The sequence below is a fragment of the Mandrillus leucophaeus genome, unplaced genomic scaffold (assembly GCF_000951045.1).
Source record: "Mandrillus leucophaeus isolate KB7577 unplaced genomic scaffold, Mleu.le_1.0 Scaffold113, whole genome shotgun sequence".
Classification (NCBI taxonomy): domain Eukaryota; kingdom Metazoa; phylum Chordata; class Mammalia; order Primates; family Cercopithecidae; genus Mandrillus; species Mandrillus leucophaeus.
This window is the reverse complement of record NW_012099543.1, coordinates 4,685,839-4,702,936: the sequence shown is the minus strand read 5'-3', so window position 1 is coordinate 4,702,936 and position 17,098 is coordinate 4,685,839. Positions and strand designations below refer to the sequence as shown.

The 17,098-nt window shown below is 40.3% G+C and overlaps 1 protein-coding gene across 2 annotated transcripts in view; it reads left to right on the top strand.

Moving 5' to 3' along the window:
• IFT57 (intraflagellar transport 57) overlaps positions 1–2,255 on the top strand; it is a 74,937-nt gene extending 72,682 nt beyond the window's left edge. The window contains exon 11 of one of the 2 annotated variants that reach the window (XM_011995418.1): positions 413–2,255. In XM_011995418.1, coding sequence (XP_011850808.1) covers positions 413–591 — 179 coding nt within the window. In that variant the 3' untranslated portion in view covers positions 592–2,255. The remainder of the gene's footprint in view (positions 1–412) is intronic. The other variant, XM_011995410.1, reaches the window with a different exon arrangement.
• The last annotated feature ends 14,843 nt before the right edge of the window (positions 2,256–17,098 follow it).

Here is a 17,098-nt window from a genome sequence, read left to right as displayed (position 1 = left end):
GGGAATGTTTAGGAATTTTTTTTTTTTTTTTTTTGCAATATGTTTTAAGTGGGCCCATTATCTACATCTCAAAGATAATTCTCTCTTCCCCTTTTCCCCCTTTTCCTACAGACAAATATACTAGCTCATAAAATCATCTTGAACACATCCTTAAACACCTGTTTAGCAGCTCTTCCCCTAGAAAAGGAAGAAAGTTTAGTCTCAGTACATCAAATACTACATCATTTTTCATCCTAAAAAATCTCAGGTGCTTAAAATGCCACAGCAAAACTGTGTGAATGTCAGTAAGTTTTTGGCTATGTTTTTAACCCTATTTTTGGCTTAACACAAAGTGAGGAAAATGTCATACAATTCTGTAATACACTGATACTCCAAATGAACATTTTCATTTCATGTTATTTTCATTCTGCAGCTCCTTTGGTGAAGATTAAACAGAGCTTAACAAAACTGAAACAAGAAACTGTAGAGATGGACATTAGAATTGGCATTGTGGAACACACACTACTCCAATCAAAGCTGAAGGAGAAGTCCAACATGACTAGGAACATGCATGCCACAGTTATTCCAGAACCAGCAACAGGCTTTTATTAAAACGTACTGGTTTTCATGTTTCTGATTAGTTGGGTTTTTTATATCAGACTATATTTCATGTTGCATAGATTTCAAAACATAATTTTATGTTCAATAGGTTTTTTTTTTACATGTACATACTCACATATTATATCATGGTGATTATGATGGTTAAAGCCTTTACACTGAATGTAATGTTTAATAAAGTAATTACAAATTCTCACTTTCTAAGGAGCTTTTACTAATCATTCCTATGTTAAAGCACCCACCTGGTGGCTCATTTTTCTTAGCATTCCTTGTGTAAGCCAAGGTATATGACCTATGTTTTCTGTAGATGCTGCTGCTGTCACAACATGGACTGCTGACACAGTCCTTTGCATCGCTCCACCTCTGCAGTGATCATAAGTGCTTTGTGCCCAGAGGCCACTAAAGATGGGTAGGCAGGATTCTTTCCAAGAACCCAAACTACCTTTGCCTCAGCTTTATGGCTACCTAAAATTGCCACTTTTTTTAGGTTAAAAAAAACTTCAGTATCCTCATTAACATTTGAAGTTTATTTCTTATGAATATTTCATGGCTAAAATGATTTTATAGGGAATCTATCTTCTAGGATCTAAGGCCACTAAATAAAAGGATAAATGAATGATGATAAGTCAGTCGTGTTTGATTCTGGTCTTAGAATGAAGAGAAGGTGCATATGCATGTCTCAATTTCTACCTTTTTCTGTGGTATCAGCTATACTAGGGAACCATTTTGTAGAAGAAGAAACGACGACAGGTCGCATGAAGATCAGCCTCTAGTACTGATGATCTTTACTTATGCATCTTCCTGAGCAACTTTCTAGGCTAGGATTTCTAAATTGGTGAAAAAAGCAGCATTAGAGTGCCAGACAGCACTGGGGAAAACTGGCCAGGGGAATACAAAGCAGGAGACAGCCTGCATTATTTTTTTAAAATAATTTTCAAAAGCAGTGGTAGTAAAATTTGATAAGAATGCTTTAGGACAACAAAAATAATTTTAAAAAGTTATTTTTTACCCTAATACTTTTCTCCACTGAATATTATTTTTTTCTTAGCTTTTACTTTCTAGATGTATCCTGCAACATGCTCACATACATGAATCTTTCCCTTTCCTTACTAGACCTCTCTTTAGTTTAAGATAAGTTTAGATAGGAGAAAGTTAGTGTATATAAACTACGCAAGAGGGTGACCATCAATACAATGACAAATAAGCCAGTGTATTTAATTTGTTAAGAAAAAAAAAAAAAAAAGGGCAGAAAACCCACCATGGGAAAATAAGCATTTTTAAAAATCTGAAGTTGCTTTTTTCCTGTATGGTCTTTGGGAGGAGTCTAGTACAAAAACTGAAACATAACTTTTGGTCCTGGGAATTTATTTGCATGACTGTTGTCATGGCTGAGCAGTTTTTTTGATGAATTCAATCAACACAGAGAACACTTTTAGATAATCAGAACTTTCCTTAAAATGCATTTCTATCAGAAGCAAAGTACACCCTTTATTTATGCAAACATGTAAAAATCTAAAAATTCTTCCAATGAGTAGTATAAGCCTCCTATTTTTACCTCCTTCTCTGAAATGTTTCAGTTAACTCAGGTTGGCCTCTATGCTCCTCCTCTCTTCCTATAGAACACTGTGCATACCTTGAATAAAGAGCTTATTATACTATATTGTTATTTTCTTCTGTCCTACCTAATGAATTGAGCTACTTTAGGATAGTACAAAATCTTTTATTTCCATATTCCTTGCCAGGTGCCCAGCACATAGAAAGTGTCTAGTAAATGTATTAAGTTAGTAAATGGATGAGTAGATGACTGGCACTATGTGGATCCAAGATACCTTCTAGCTCTTATTCTATAGCATGAAGAGTTTAATGACATTAAGCCTGCATGCTTGGTATAGTTTCAAGAGAGTGATTAAAAACAATGAGTTCTTTTCCTATGGTATTGGATTAGAATTAGAAGCATCAGTATGAATTCATGGGTTTTTTAAAGTATGTATAGATTAATAGAAATATAGAAATATTTAAAATGTAGAAATACAGGCACACACACACACACACACACATATTTCCTAGTTCTGTCCTCTGAGGGAGCCTAGTAGCAGTGACAGCCCAACTACAACTGTGGACACTCAGATCTTGATATCTAAATTCTCTTCTTTAAAAAAAAAAAGAAAAGGAAGTCTTAGATTTCTGATTCCTGGGTTGCAACAGGAAAAGTACAAGGTGAGTCTAAAATACTTTCTCTGCCAGAAAGGAAGTACTCAAATAATGATGGGAAATATCTAAAAGACACAGCAGATTGAGGGTTTACCATCCGCCAATCTGGGACAATTTGAGCATCAAAGTCAGTCGTCATAGTAATGAATAGTAACACATGGAATAAGAAACCACGAGTCCACACAGATATAAATGAATGAATGAATAAATGGAGAGGTGAGAAAGGTCTTCCTGGTCATGTAAAAGGAATGCTGGATTTAGAAAATAACCACATGGCATCTACCATGGTAGTAATTGTTTAGGGCAAGACTCATCAATGGATGCTAAAATTAGTAGGTGAAAGTTTGATAGAAACAGGATATTTACATAGTCTTGAATTATGTAAGACACTTTACAAGGAAAAAGTTGTTTATAGTATAGAAACCTGGTAGATACCACTTTAGGTGATAATAGTTAACATCACTAGTAATGGGACAAATAGAGACCAAAGGCTTGCTGAGAAGAGCACACACTTACATGGTTCCTGCTGAAAATGCATAACTTGAATCTACTCATGAAACATCAGATGAATCCAAACTGAGGGATTTGTACAAAATAGCCTATATTCCTCAAAAAATGTCATGAAAAACAAATACTAAGGAACAGTTCCAGAGCAAAGGAGACTAAAGAGAAGACAGCTAGATGCAAGAGATTCCAGATTGGACCCTGGGCCAGGAAAGGAAAAAATATATACATATGAATATTTTTAATGTGTCTGTGTATATGTGTATATATAATATATAGCATATATATGTGCATGCACACACATATATATTATACATATATAATAAAGCAGTCGTCCCCACCTTTTTGGCACCAGGGACCCCTTTTGTGCAAGACCGTTTTTCCACTGACCAGGGGCAAGGGGACGGGGATGATTCCGGGATGAAACTGTTCCACCTTAGATCGTCAGGCATTAGTCAGATTCTCATAAGGAGCACACAAGCTGGATTCCTCGCGTGTGCAGTTCACAATACGGTTCCCAGTCCTATGAGAATCTAATCATCTAATGCTGCTGATCTGACAGGAGGAAGAGCTCAGGCGGCATTGCTGGCTGGCCCGCTGCTCACCTCCTGCTGTGAGGTCCCGTTCCTAACAGGCCAGGAACTGGGACTGGGACTGGTGCATGGCCTCAGGAGTTGGGGACCCCTGGTATAAAGGAAATTACTGGTGCAACAGGAAAATTTTGAAGACAGCCTGTGGATTGAATAATAGTATTAATGTTAATTTCTTGATATTTATGCTGTACATAAGAGAATATACTTTTTTTTTTTTTTTTTTGAGACGGAGTCTCGCTCTGTCGCCCAGGCTGGAGTGCAGTGGCAGGATCTCGGCTCACTGCAAGCTCCGCCTCCCGGGTTTACGCCATTCTCCTGCCTCAGCCTCCCGAGTAGCTGGGACTACAGGCGCCCGCCACCTCGCCCGGCTAGTTTTTTGTACTTCTTAGTAGAGACGGGGTTTCACCGTGTTAGCCACGATGGTCTCGATCTCCTGACCTCGTGATCCGCCCGTCTCGGCCTCCCAAAGGAGAATATACTTTTAACAATACACACATCTATTTGATTCTAAAGAGGCACCCTGTCACCAACTTACTCTCAAATGGTTCAGGAAAAAAAAAAGGTATGTGTGTTTGTATATTCATACATATACAGAGAGAAGGATAGTGAAAAAATGTGGGAAATTGCTAACATTCTGGGAATGTGGGAGCAGGAAATACTGAACTGTACTTTTAAAAACTTTTCTATAAATCTGAAATTATTTCAAAATAATAGTTTAAAAAATGATAGTTCTTAAAGATTATGTGCTCTATATGGAAGTCAGTCTGTCCCTGAATCAAATAGCTAATCAACTTATTGAAATAGGATTTCACTCGCAATAAAATTCTGTGGTACATTGAACACAACTTTAATAATTTTATAGTCATTGGTTTGCTGGCCAAGTAGAGCAATTTTTTGACAATTCTAAGGAAGTATTTTTCTACTGCCCTCTAATTTATCTAGGTCAGCACTTCCCATGAGTTTTACGCAAAAACAAAAGTTTGTGTAATCAAGGAAATTTGAGAATTGTTTCATTTTCTTCACAATTTCCTATCTACGCTGTGAATCTGCAATCAGCAAATGTCCCATTATTTTTTACAAATATATACAGTCGCCTCTCAGTGTCCTTGGAAGATTGGTTCCAGGACCCCTGGAGGATACTGAAATGTATATATGCTCAAGTCCCTCATATACAATTTCTCAGCTCGCTTCCCCTCAATTTTTATTTCATCGGCTTGGGTAGAAATGAAGGGGGTGGGGTCAGAAATTTTAAAAAGTTTCTCATGTGCCTTTGATGCAGCTTACTTAAGAACCACTTTAGGGAGCCACCAATCTAGAATTTTTCCCTGGCTCTGTGTAAACAAAGCATCTTAGCTCAGAAGGGGTCTTTAAAGAGGATCTGAACTAGGGATTCTCAGTGCGGCCTGTGGATTGCCTTAACATTAGCCCTGCCTTGGCAGATTTTTAATAAATACCCTAGATGACTTAATACACACTGGACTTTAGGACATACTGATATTAAAAACCATCACTTAAATCAGAAAACCAAAGAGCAGGGTAACCAATTGCATGGTTTCCTAAATGGTTTTCAGTGTAGTTTGGAGCAGCCCTGTGAGAACTTCATGACCACAGCTCCTGTCACCCACCTTGTCCCATCCATATTTCAAGTCAAGATTATACAGTCATGTTTTCATTCATGTCCAGTGACTTTTATCCTCCCTATGTGAAGATTTGTGTATAGAATACACTGGGAATCCAGACACCTTGATTCCAATCCCAAATTTGCTAGTAAACAGAAAAAAAAAAAAAGACACCTTTTCTTTGTACTCACAGCACTTCTGACGCCAAATGTGTGAGGTTTTTTTTCACACCAACAACTAATTCTCCAGCTCTTTGAATACCAACTGAGCGTCCAACAATTCATTTCTAATACTAAACATCCAGTGTTAGCACAGACCCGACTGATTAAGAGCTCAATCCCGCAAGACACTTTAGATGCCAATCACAAGTCAAGGGCTCCTACACTTCTGAACAACTGGCTGTAAGCTGGGGATTCCCATGACCACCTCCTCAGGTTTGAGCATTTCCTGTAACAGCTGATAGAACTCAGGAAAACGCTTTACCTATGTTTGACAGTTTATATGATACAAATGAACAGCCAGATGAGAGGGACATGGGGGAAGGTATAAGAAGGAATATGAAGTTTCCATGCCACTGTCCCAGCACCTCCATGTGTTCACCATCCTGAAAGCTCTCTGAAGTCCTTTAGTTTTTATGGAGGATCCATGACATAGGGATGACTGATTAAATTATTGGCCTTTGATGATTGAACTCAATCTCCAGGCCCTCTCCTCTCCCCAGAGGTCAGAGGGTGGTATAGAAGTTCCTACTGTCTAATCACATGGTTCTTCAACCCACTATCCTCCAAGAGCTACCTCATCAGCCTAAACTCAAGTATGCTTGAAAGAGGCTTATTATGAATAACAACTGATGCTCCTTTAATCCCTATCACTCAGGAAATTACAAGGGTTTTAGGAGTTTTGTACCAGAAACTTGGAACAAAGACCAAATATCTATTTCTCATATCACAAGCTAACTTTCTGCATGACTTTTAGGATGTCACTATTTTCAATTTAATCTTTTTTTCCTACAAAGGTAGGGGTAGGTCTAGAATATTCTGAATGCTTTTAGTCCTAAACTTTTGGGATTTTAAATTGTTAGCAGACTATCTTATTTACAATAGCTTTCGGTGGTGTGCTGGAGGCCACTCTTAACCATCTCCAAAAAGCAAACTGTCACATATTCAGAAACTTCGAAAGCTGGATGTTAAACTGTTGGTATCTTAAAACCAGCCCCTTATGAGAGTACTGTATTTATACCATGGAAGTAGGAAAACACTAGAAATCAGGGTTTTAAAAAACAAAACAAAACATAGAGCCAGTTTACCAGCATGCCACTGATAACAAGTGTCATAATGTTCCACAGACCAGAACCAAATGCAGTAAATACATAACAGAATACCCCACCATATTTTAAGGTAGATTATTATAGTACTAATTGAATTAGAGCAGATTTGTAAATTATTCTCAAAAATCATTAAGTCTACATAAAGCTATTCAGTGTGTCAAATGTGCATCCCCTGCACAATTTTATTGATATTACTTTACTGCCTTCCTATCACCAGTTCCTTTTACTGCTCCTCAAATCAATATGCTAAAGCAGCCCAAGCATCGTCCTGTAAGATAGATTCAAATACCATGTTTGTACAACTGAAATAATGTAGAATGCACAACTAGTCCCATTATATGACCATAAAAAAACTAATTCAGCTCACTGCATCATTGATCCATTTAATTGTATAGCAGCTTCCTATTGATAAGAGGAAATGTCCCTGACCCGACCATGCTGAAAATGAAACTGGCCAGTTTTCCACAACCATAAATTTCAATAAGGATTCTACATAATACCCAGGGACTAGATATCATAGCCAGAGTTTACAGTTTTTTCTTTGTTTTGCTGACCTATTTACCTTACATATGACCCAATTTCTCTTATGCTTCCTGAACTTCATTAGTCATTAAGTGTTAGCCTATACTTATGTTTGTGACTATTTATTTATTTATTTATTTATTTTGAGACGGAGTGTTGCTCTTGTCGCCCAGGCTGGAGTGCAATGGCATGATCTTGGCTCACTGCAACCTCCGCCTCCTGGGTTCAAGCAATTCTCCTGCCTCAGCCTCCCGAGTAGCTGGGATTACAGGCGCACACCACCACACTTAGCTAATTTTTTTGTATTTTTCATAGAGATGGGTTTTCAACACGTTGCCAGCAGATCTCGAACTCCTGACCTCAGGTAATCAGCCTGCCTCAGTCTCCCAAAGTACTGGGATTATAGGTTTGTGCCACTGCACCCAGCTGTGACTAGATATTTTATTTCAGACAGATTATGATACATTTTAGACCTTTTCATTTGGAACTTGGAAAACATTCAGTGGCCTACAAGCATTACAGAGAGGGCTGTGGACCCAGAAGCATCACTTTTAATCACATTTCTGGCCTCTTGGTTTAGGCAGATGTAACATAGTACATCTATGTCATGCAAATACAACAAACATTTGATGACTACCCATTATATTTTGAACACAGTAATGGGTACTGAGGGAAACAAAAATGAACAAGGCACAATCCCTCCCTCTGCACACTCACAGTCTAATGGGAAATGTTTGTGTACATAATTAAAATGTTATAGTGGTGAGTTTAATAATAGAGATATAAACACACTATTATTGAAATGGGGGTGAAGAAGGAATTCTAACATGGAGGAAAGTAAGAATTAATAGAGTTGGTCCTTGAAGGATGAATAAGATCCTGGTAGCAAAGAAAAATGGGAAGGGCCATTCTGGGCAGAGAAAAAGACACAAAGTCCTGAGGTCTAGAAGGGCATCAAGGGATCAGGTGGTGGAAGGGAAGAATTAGAAGAACACTGGGAGAAAGAAGGATAAAGTGGAGGGTTTTGAATGCTAGGCTAAGGAGTCAAGCAGAAAAAGTGGGCAATGCAAATAGGCATAAAACAATAAAATATGATAACAAAACTATGCACAGTGGAGCACAGTTGAGAAAATATGTTGAGCCAGGTCTTTTAGAATTTTTCAAAATGGAAAAGAGGAGAAGCAGCAGGAGGAAGAACTAACATGAGCAAAGGCACTGAGATAGTATCGATGACCATTATTATCACTCTGTGTGTCAGGCCCTGTGCTGAGCATCCTGTCTATATGATCACCTTTTATTCTGCAGTTGAGGGAGGTATTATTTCCATTCTCCTGATATAAAACTGAGATCCAGAGAAGATAAGTAACATGCCCAAGGCCACATAATAGTGGACTTTATATGAATCCATTATGCCATAAAACCTTCAATCGGAGAAATGTAATGGTACATGATACATGAGGACAATAGTAAGTCAAGCTGGCTATGTAAAATTTTTAAAATTGTAAATACCCTTTATTGAGCAGCTACTATTTTGCAAGGAACTTTGTATGTGTATTAAATCAATAGCTTGAAGAAAAAAAATTGACCAAAGTCACCTAGTCAGTAGCAAAGCTAGAAATTTCTCCCATATGAAAAGGGCAGAGGGATCTGGTAAAGGGTGGGAGAGAGGACTCCAGTCATGACTTTTCAGAGCAGTATCAGTGGAAAAAGAGCAAAGAAGTTTCGGAAGCTATGGGTGACTACTACACTATTCTGTGCCTACTGCCATTGACCCTTCCTACATAATGCAAACAGAAAAAGTTTCTGATTTGGGGTCAAGAGGGAGACCCTACTAGATTTGAATTTTGTTGAATTTGAAGCATATTGGAGATGTCCATGTGGATATGCTCAACGAGTCAGTTGCAAATAGCATCAGAGAGCATTTGGTAGGGGAATATCTTATAATAAGCAATGGTGGGGCAACCGGACCAGACACTATAATGAAATATGAAGCAATAGGCCAAGCTTCCATTCCTTCAGAGAAGGCCAGTAGGGCAAAGACCAAGTCTGTCCAAGGATGCCATGATGTCGTCCAGTTAGGAATGAGGAAGTGGCAGTCCTAGAGTTTCAATCTGGGGCAAGCAAGCCAGGGATCAGGGCAGAAGAGTTGGTATTGGTATAATACCAAATACTAAACTTTGAGTAATGCCAGGTCCTAGAGAATGAGAGAAAGATACGGTCTTTCTAGCGCCTGAGGCTGGTAGGGAACTAGCAAGTAGGTAAGGATACTGAGTGAGATTCCCCTACTTTTGGAAGGGATCCAAGAAGTCTGAGACATCAGAAAACTCTATGTGGCTCTCAGAAACCATTCAGCAGCCCACAAGCTTTCCAAAAGGCGAGCTGATCCAGAGGCGCCCCCTTCAGTCATATTCATGACATTTTGGTTTCAGCAGATGCTATTTAGTCTTAAACTTCCTGGGATTCTGGAGAGGCCAGAGGGACTTGCCTGACACACACTGGTTGGCCATGAGCAGTTGAGCCCTCTCATTTATGTGTTCAGGCAGCCTTCCAGGAGGGGGCCAGGCTGGCATGGTTCTGGCGCTTGGGGTAGAATCAGAGCTGAAAATGGAAATCATCGACCTGGAAGCTATGCTTCAATCCCAGAGTGGGTAAGATGGGTCAGCAATAGAGGCTGAGAAAAGGACCAAGACTTGGAAATGCTTCCCCTTAAGGACTGATCAGAGGAAGCAAACTAAGGAAGATTCATCAGAGAAGTTAAAGGCAATGGAGAAGAATGTAGTTTCCAACATTTCCTCTCTCTTCTTCCCTCATTTCCCGTGTATCTCATTTATTTTTAGTTTTGATTTGTAATTGGAACAAACCTTCAAAAAGAAAACTGCCCTCTCTGGAAAAAGAAGGTAATGATGCCTCCCTCGTGGGGAAGTTGTGAGAATTCAATGGGCTAATGTAGGTAACTGCACCTATTTGGTGTTCAAATGTGTATTAATTCTCACCACCCCAGCATCACTGCCCACTCTCCCCTTCCTGGGGGTTACATGCCTTCATTTATTAGTCCTTTGATCTTATCATCAAAACAGAAACAAGTCTGATTAAACTGGGTGCAATTGATTTCTACATACAGGCTTAACAGTGAGAGGAAAAAAAAAAAAAAGAATCAAGCCTTTGGTTTTCAAATCAGCTTTCACAGTGTATTGAAAAGGTGCTCTTTGGCTGTACCCTTTTATGGGTGAGAAAATTGAAATAATCAACTGAGGAGAAGTGCCATCTCCAAATTCATAGTTGTAGTCTGTGCCCTGGCCAACACTTTCCTGCCCATTGCTTACCATTTGGGACATTCCAGGAAGTGGAAAGAAGCAAGATAATGAATCATTTAATGCTGCTTATCCTTCCAATTCTGGAGCAAGCCAGTTCCCCAGAATCATGTGGAAGATGTCTGCTGCTTAGCTATTATACCCCAGCAGTGCATTTTACAAGTGCAAAGGTGGGAATCACTGGCCTGTTACCCTCCCCCTTATTAGAAGTAGCTGGTGTTTATGATTACTGGAGTCACCATTAGTTCTGCTTCATGGACCCACCTTTCCTGTAATACAGCTCATACAGTTTATCTTAGAAACTCACATGGCATCCAAAGCATAATTCCATTATCCACATGTTAACTCCCTACGGCCAAGAGGACCCGTGATATTGGACACACCAAATGGGAAACCTAAAACAGTTCTAAAGCAGCGTTTCTCAGCTGCCAGTCCTTAGGAAGGTGACACATTCTTACCTCTTGGCCCAGAAGCCTCTCTGCTTCCACCCTGGAGGTTGGGCTGAGCTCCAGGAGAGCAGGGGAAGTGGGAACTCAGGATCATGTTGCTGCAGTGCTAAGCTAAAATTGTATCTTCCACTCCTGGCCTGGTACCACCCTCTCCCCTCCACCACCAGAGGACCCAAGGGTCCCCGAGGAGACCACTCCAGCTTGCCTCATGTCATGATCTGTGGTTGTAAAGGTATGGGTATGTGTATACACACACCAACATTCATAAAAGAGACTTTCACATAAAAATCCAGATTGTGGATATCCTAAGAAACAAAAGATGCCACAATGCAAAGCCTGCATTCCCACCTGTGAAAATCAGATCAAGCAGACCACTGTTCTCCATTGTACCTCAGTCCTCACCACTCCCTACTGTCTTCCTGAAATGAGACCATCAGTAGCAATTCTGAATACTAAATATAATGACCCTGGGTTATAAGAATCCTTATCTCACCTGCTTTACTCTTCTGCATTATCAACTTTGCCCAGATGGCATTTAAGTGGAACCTAGAGAATTCTCACTGCCCGCTGGACTCTAATCATCACCATAGCTACCAGCATCACCAGCTTCCATGTTGCCATCCACTTTCAGTGGGAAAAATAAAAGATCAACAGGTGGTTTTCCTCTCATCGAGTCCCTAGAGCTCTCATAATAAAACTCTGTACTAGGCTCCCAAGACCATCCAAAGGCCATGGGACTACCCCTAAGGATGCAATGCATGCCGGCAGGGCCCTGGGTTTGACACTGGGCCCCTTTGACACGTCCTAACTCTTCCAGGGCACAGAAAGCCAGTCCCTGCAGAGGCCAGTTCCGTGAGCACTGGCTGAAAAGATTTTTGTTGTTGTTATTACTGAACTATTATCCCTATATTTTGTACCCATATGTGCATATTTTACATATATCTTTTACACATGTTTTATGCATATATATTAGGCCTACATGATTTTGCTATGTCACAGTAGAAAATTTAGATTTGTTACTGGTCTGTGGTTCAGTTGATAGGAAGCCTTTACCTAGAGTATACCAGCCTGTTTCCCAACATCTCAGTTTTCTTTTCAACTTGAAAAGTAACCTGTGTAGACGTTCATAGTAATATTAATTTTTAATGGACCTTATTCTACTGAGCAACCTTGTACATCCATTCTCATTGAAATTTTCCATTCATCCACAAAGAGCAGAAGTTCTGATTACCCTGATGTACTGAAAAGGAAACTGAGGCTCAGCTAAAGTGCTCAAGGCCATTCAGATGGTTGAGGTGGAGCCAGAGAAAAGCAGACTGCCCTGCTGGCAGCCCAAGGCTCTCTCTGAGACCAACGACTCCATCAGAATTAGGTGAACATTTAAAACATATCTGCTAAATGGATAAACTACCCACTGTCTTTGGCAGTTAGTACATAAGAAGATAAAGCAGAGTATTACAAATACATTTGCACTGTAGTGAAAGTTCCTAGGTATTGTATTGGAGTTAAAGGCTTAAAGCAGTTGTCAAGGTCGTCTTTAATGAAAAATGGTCATGGTTTGAATGTGCTCCTTTATATCACTAATTCTATAACCCAATTTTTATCAAGGACCTCAGGCCTGAAGGCTCAAACTGCATTTTGAAGCTTATCTCATTAATATTCCCCACCACAACCTCAAAGGGTGTGGGGCATGTATCATTATCTTCACGTTTCAGATGGAAATAGGCAGTGAGAAGAAGCAGAGCCCTGTGTGTCTGGGTTCAGGAATCAGAGACTGTTTGCTTTTAGCACCATCGCCCATGTCTGATTCGGCTTTGCCCTCCCCCACAAGGAACAACGCTGAGATAAACCACGTGGGGTGCTGTCATTTCAGCCTGATGTCCCCAGTATCAGAGTCTGACCAAAAGTAATAAGATCAAAGCCCTAAGGCTATGATGAAAATGAAAGGCCATGATAAAGGGAGATGGGCAAAGAAGCCATTATGCATAGGCCTGGGTACTCAAATGTTCTTAGAAAAATATCTAAAACACAGATATGTATTAGTATACTATGGCAATTAAAACCTAAACCTCACAGTTAAAACAGCCAGCTTAGAGATCCGAGCCATGGCCACACAAGAACTGGGATTTTAGATTTGATTCTGCTCTGATCATTCAGCATCACCGTGAGCATACATGTGTCAATTTCACTGCTTCCATCGCTTGTCACTATTTCTCATTCTGCAAAATCTCTCTGCATTTTTTAAAAAGCAGGCCAAAAACACCTGGCATTAGCAATCCCAATAACCACTGAAAGAACATAGGCAGTGTCATGCCTATGTTGTGGTCCATTTGATCAAGAATTCTGTCACCATCATCTGAGACACTTGTGGGATAGCATGACTTCCTAAAAACTAGTGTTGCACTTCTGAAAACTTTATCCTACAGATACAAAAATCATACAAGAAAATTCATTGCAGTGATATTTGTAATAGCAAAAAAAAACACCTGGGAATGGACTAAGCAGCCCTGAATAAGGGATTGGTTGAATACGTTGTGGTACATATACAATGGACTATAACTCAGCTTTAAAAAAAAAAAAAAAAAAAGAATAAATAAAATTATGTATCAATAAAGAACAATCTCAAGGATATAATGGTAAGTAAATAAAGCAAGATGCACACACTCAAGTGTGTATAGGATGCTGTACTAGTCTATTCTAACATTGCTACAAAGAAATACCTGAGGCCGGGCGTGGTGGCTCACGCCTGTAATCCCAGCACTTTGGGAGGCCGAGGCGGGCGGATCACGAGGTCAGGAGATGGAAACCATCCTGGCGAACACGGTGAAACCCCGTCTCTACTGAAAATACAAAAACTTAGCCGGGCGTGGTGGCGGGCTCCTGTAGTCCCAGCTTCTAGGGAGGCTGAGGCAAGAGAATGGCGTTAACCCGGGAGGCGGCAGAGCTTGCAATGAGCAGAGATCGCGCCATTGCACTCCAGCCTGGGCGACAGCGCGAGACGCCGTCTCGGGGAAAAAAAAAAAAAAAGAAATACCTGAGACTGGGTAATTTATAAAGAAAAGAGGCTCATGGTTCTGCAGGCTGTACAGGAAGCATAGCGGCATCTGCTTCTGAGGAGACCTAAGAAAACTTCCAATTATGGCAGAAGGCAAAAGGAGAGCAGGTGCATCACACAACAAAAGCAGGAGCAAGGGGGCAGAGGGACAGAGAGGGTGATACACAGTTTTAAATGACTAGATCTCACTCTCAGGAGGACAGTACCAAGGAGGATGGTGCTAAACCATTCATTAGAGATCCACCCCCATGATCCAATCACCTCCCACCTTCTCTACCTCCAACATTACGAGTTACATTTGAATATGAGATTCAGGCAGGGACACACATCCAAACTATATCAGATGATACTAATTGTTTAAAATTGTGGGGTTAAATATTTTTAACCATTTGACATATATTTACTGAATATCTTCTGTGTCTCAGGAACCATTCTAACTACCGGGGATATCATAGTGGAGAAAATAGACCTAACGTCCTGCCTTCAAAAACGTTATTCTATTTGCTTTTAGATACATGCTTAAAAATCTTTGAAACAATACACAAGAAACCCATATGAGTAATTTCTATTTGGGGAGGCAGGGGCCGTGCAGATATGGGACAAATGCGAGACAGCAAGTTGCCACTGCCTAGACTTTTATGTTTCTTAAATATTTAAACTAAATAAAATACAAATGAAAAAATTAACAGGTAAATTTTTTAATTTTTTAAGTATATTTTAAGTTCTGGGATACATGTGCAGAACGTGCAGGTTCGTTACACAGGTATACCTGTGCCATGGTGGTTTGCTGCACTCATCAACCTGTCATCTACATTAGGTATTTCTCCTAATGCTATCCCTCCCCTAGCTCCCCCACCCACCACAGGCCCCGGTGTGGGATGTTCCCCTCCCTGTGTCCATGTGTTCTCATTAACAGGTAAAGATTAAGCACCTTTCTTTGTTAATCTGGTACTGATCTGCACTCATTAATTTATCCAAACCTGTCTTGAACCTGTTTAAGACAGGTTAGGCCTTAAGTGTTAGGCCTTGTTAGCATAGCCTTTTCCATATATTTACTTGTGGAATTTAAATAAAATGGTATTCCTTTTGATTCTCTTGTACAAATTTCTTTCTTAATTTCAAAACACCCCTTTCATCTAATATTCTGAGGTTAAATGAACAAATTTGTGTTTGTTGTCCTTGAACCATCTATTAACCTATTGTGATGGTTAATACGGAGTGTCAATTTGATTGGATTGAGGGACACAAAGTATTAATCCTAGGTGTGTCTGTGAGGATGTTGACCAAAAGAGGTTAACATTTGAGTCACTGGGCTGGGGAAGACAGATACACCCTTAATTGGGTGGGCACCGTCTAATCAGCCACCAGCAAATATAAAGCAGGCAGGAAAATGTGAAGAGGTTAGACTGGCCTAGACTCCTAGCCTACATCTTTCTCCTGTGCTGGATGCTTCCTGCCCTCGAACATCTTCAGTTTTGGGACTCAGACTGGCTCTCCTTGCTCCTCAGCTTGCAGACAACCTATTGCAGGACCTTGTGATCATGTAAGGTGTTAAATTAATACTTAATAAACTCCCCTTTACATATAGATATATAAGGGGCTGTGCCAGGGATATGAAATATACATAGTATATGTTATATATATAATAAGATATATATATATATATCCTATTAGTTCTGTCCGTTTAAGAGAACCCTGACTAATACACCTATAAACCTTAATGAAATCTCCCTGTTACCTTTGTCTTCTCTCACAGAAGAGTTCTGATTCCTGCTAACAAATTCTTAATTTCCATCCTGTTGGTTACATAAACCTTAATGCAAATGAAACCATCTCTGTTTGTAATTGGGGTGACTAGGCCTCCATTTCTTCCTTCTACAAAGCCACCAGCCTCACTACCCCAGGACTACCTTTTACTTACATTTTTATCCATGAACTCCTTTCTCTCAGAAAACATCCGAAAATGATACTTTTGAAGCACAGAAAATTGTTTCAAAATCCTAACAATAAACTCACCTCTTCCTGTCCCCCATCCTTCCTCTAGCCCCAGTTTTTAGCCTAGCTCTGGTTCCCTTTATATCCTCGTCTGAGGATGATGCTGTGTCCATGTGTCCATTGTTTGAGCTTCCTATTCCAGCCCAGCTCCTAGTAGCACCAACGTGCCTCTTTTCTCATCCATGCCTCTAATTGCCAAACTAAAAGACATTTTCCCATAAGATGATCCTTAGCTCTGCTGCAGTGTTTGACACGGTGTGAAACTGCTTATCCCTGTCATAGATCACAGGCTCTTATCATTAAAAGAGTTCTTGCCTGCTTGTTAACCTCCCACATCCTTGGCCTCTTACAGACCCGCCTCTAGAGGATCCTGTGGTCCCCACTTACTCTAGTTTGGAGATATTCATGCATTGGCTGTAGAAGATATTATCAGGCTCTGCCTGTGACCCCTGGGATCCATTTCTAGAGTGGCCAGCTGTTCAGTTTGCTCAGGACTGAGGGAATTTCCAGGATGCAGAACTTTCCGTTTTAAACATGGACAGTCCTAGGGAAACCAGAATAAATTGGTCACCCAAGCTTACCGTTGTCACACAGACTGCCTCTGGGTGTGCCTTCACTCCCAAAGACTGACACCTGTGTCTCCTTGTTGGAAGACTTCCCTTAGGCTGCCAAATGTCCCTGTGTCTACTCCCCCAGTGAGTGGGCCATGGGGACTGTTCCCCAGGGATACACTTCTCTAAAGTGACTGCAAGCTTTTGTATCCTGGACACAGCCCTTAACCAATGACTGACAGTTAAAGGAGCTTAGGTACTCTAGTGCCTTTGACCCTGATTGGGTAGTGCTGAGTTATGACTTACGCTGTCTCCAAAACTCCCTGCAGGATTAAATCAAACTTACCCTCCCTAGAACTTTGCT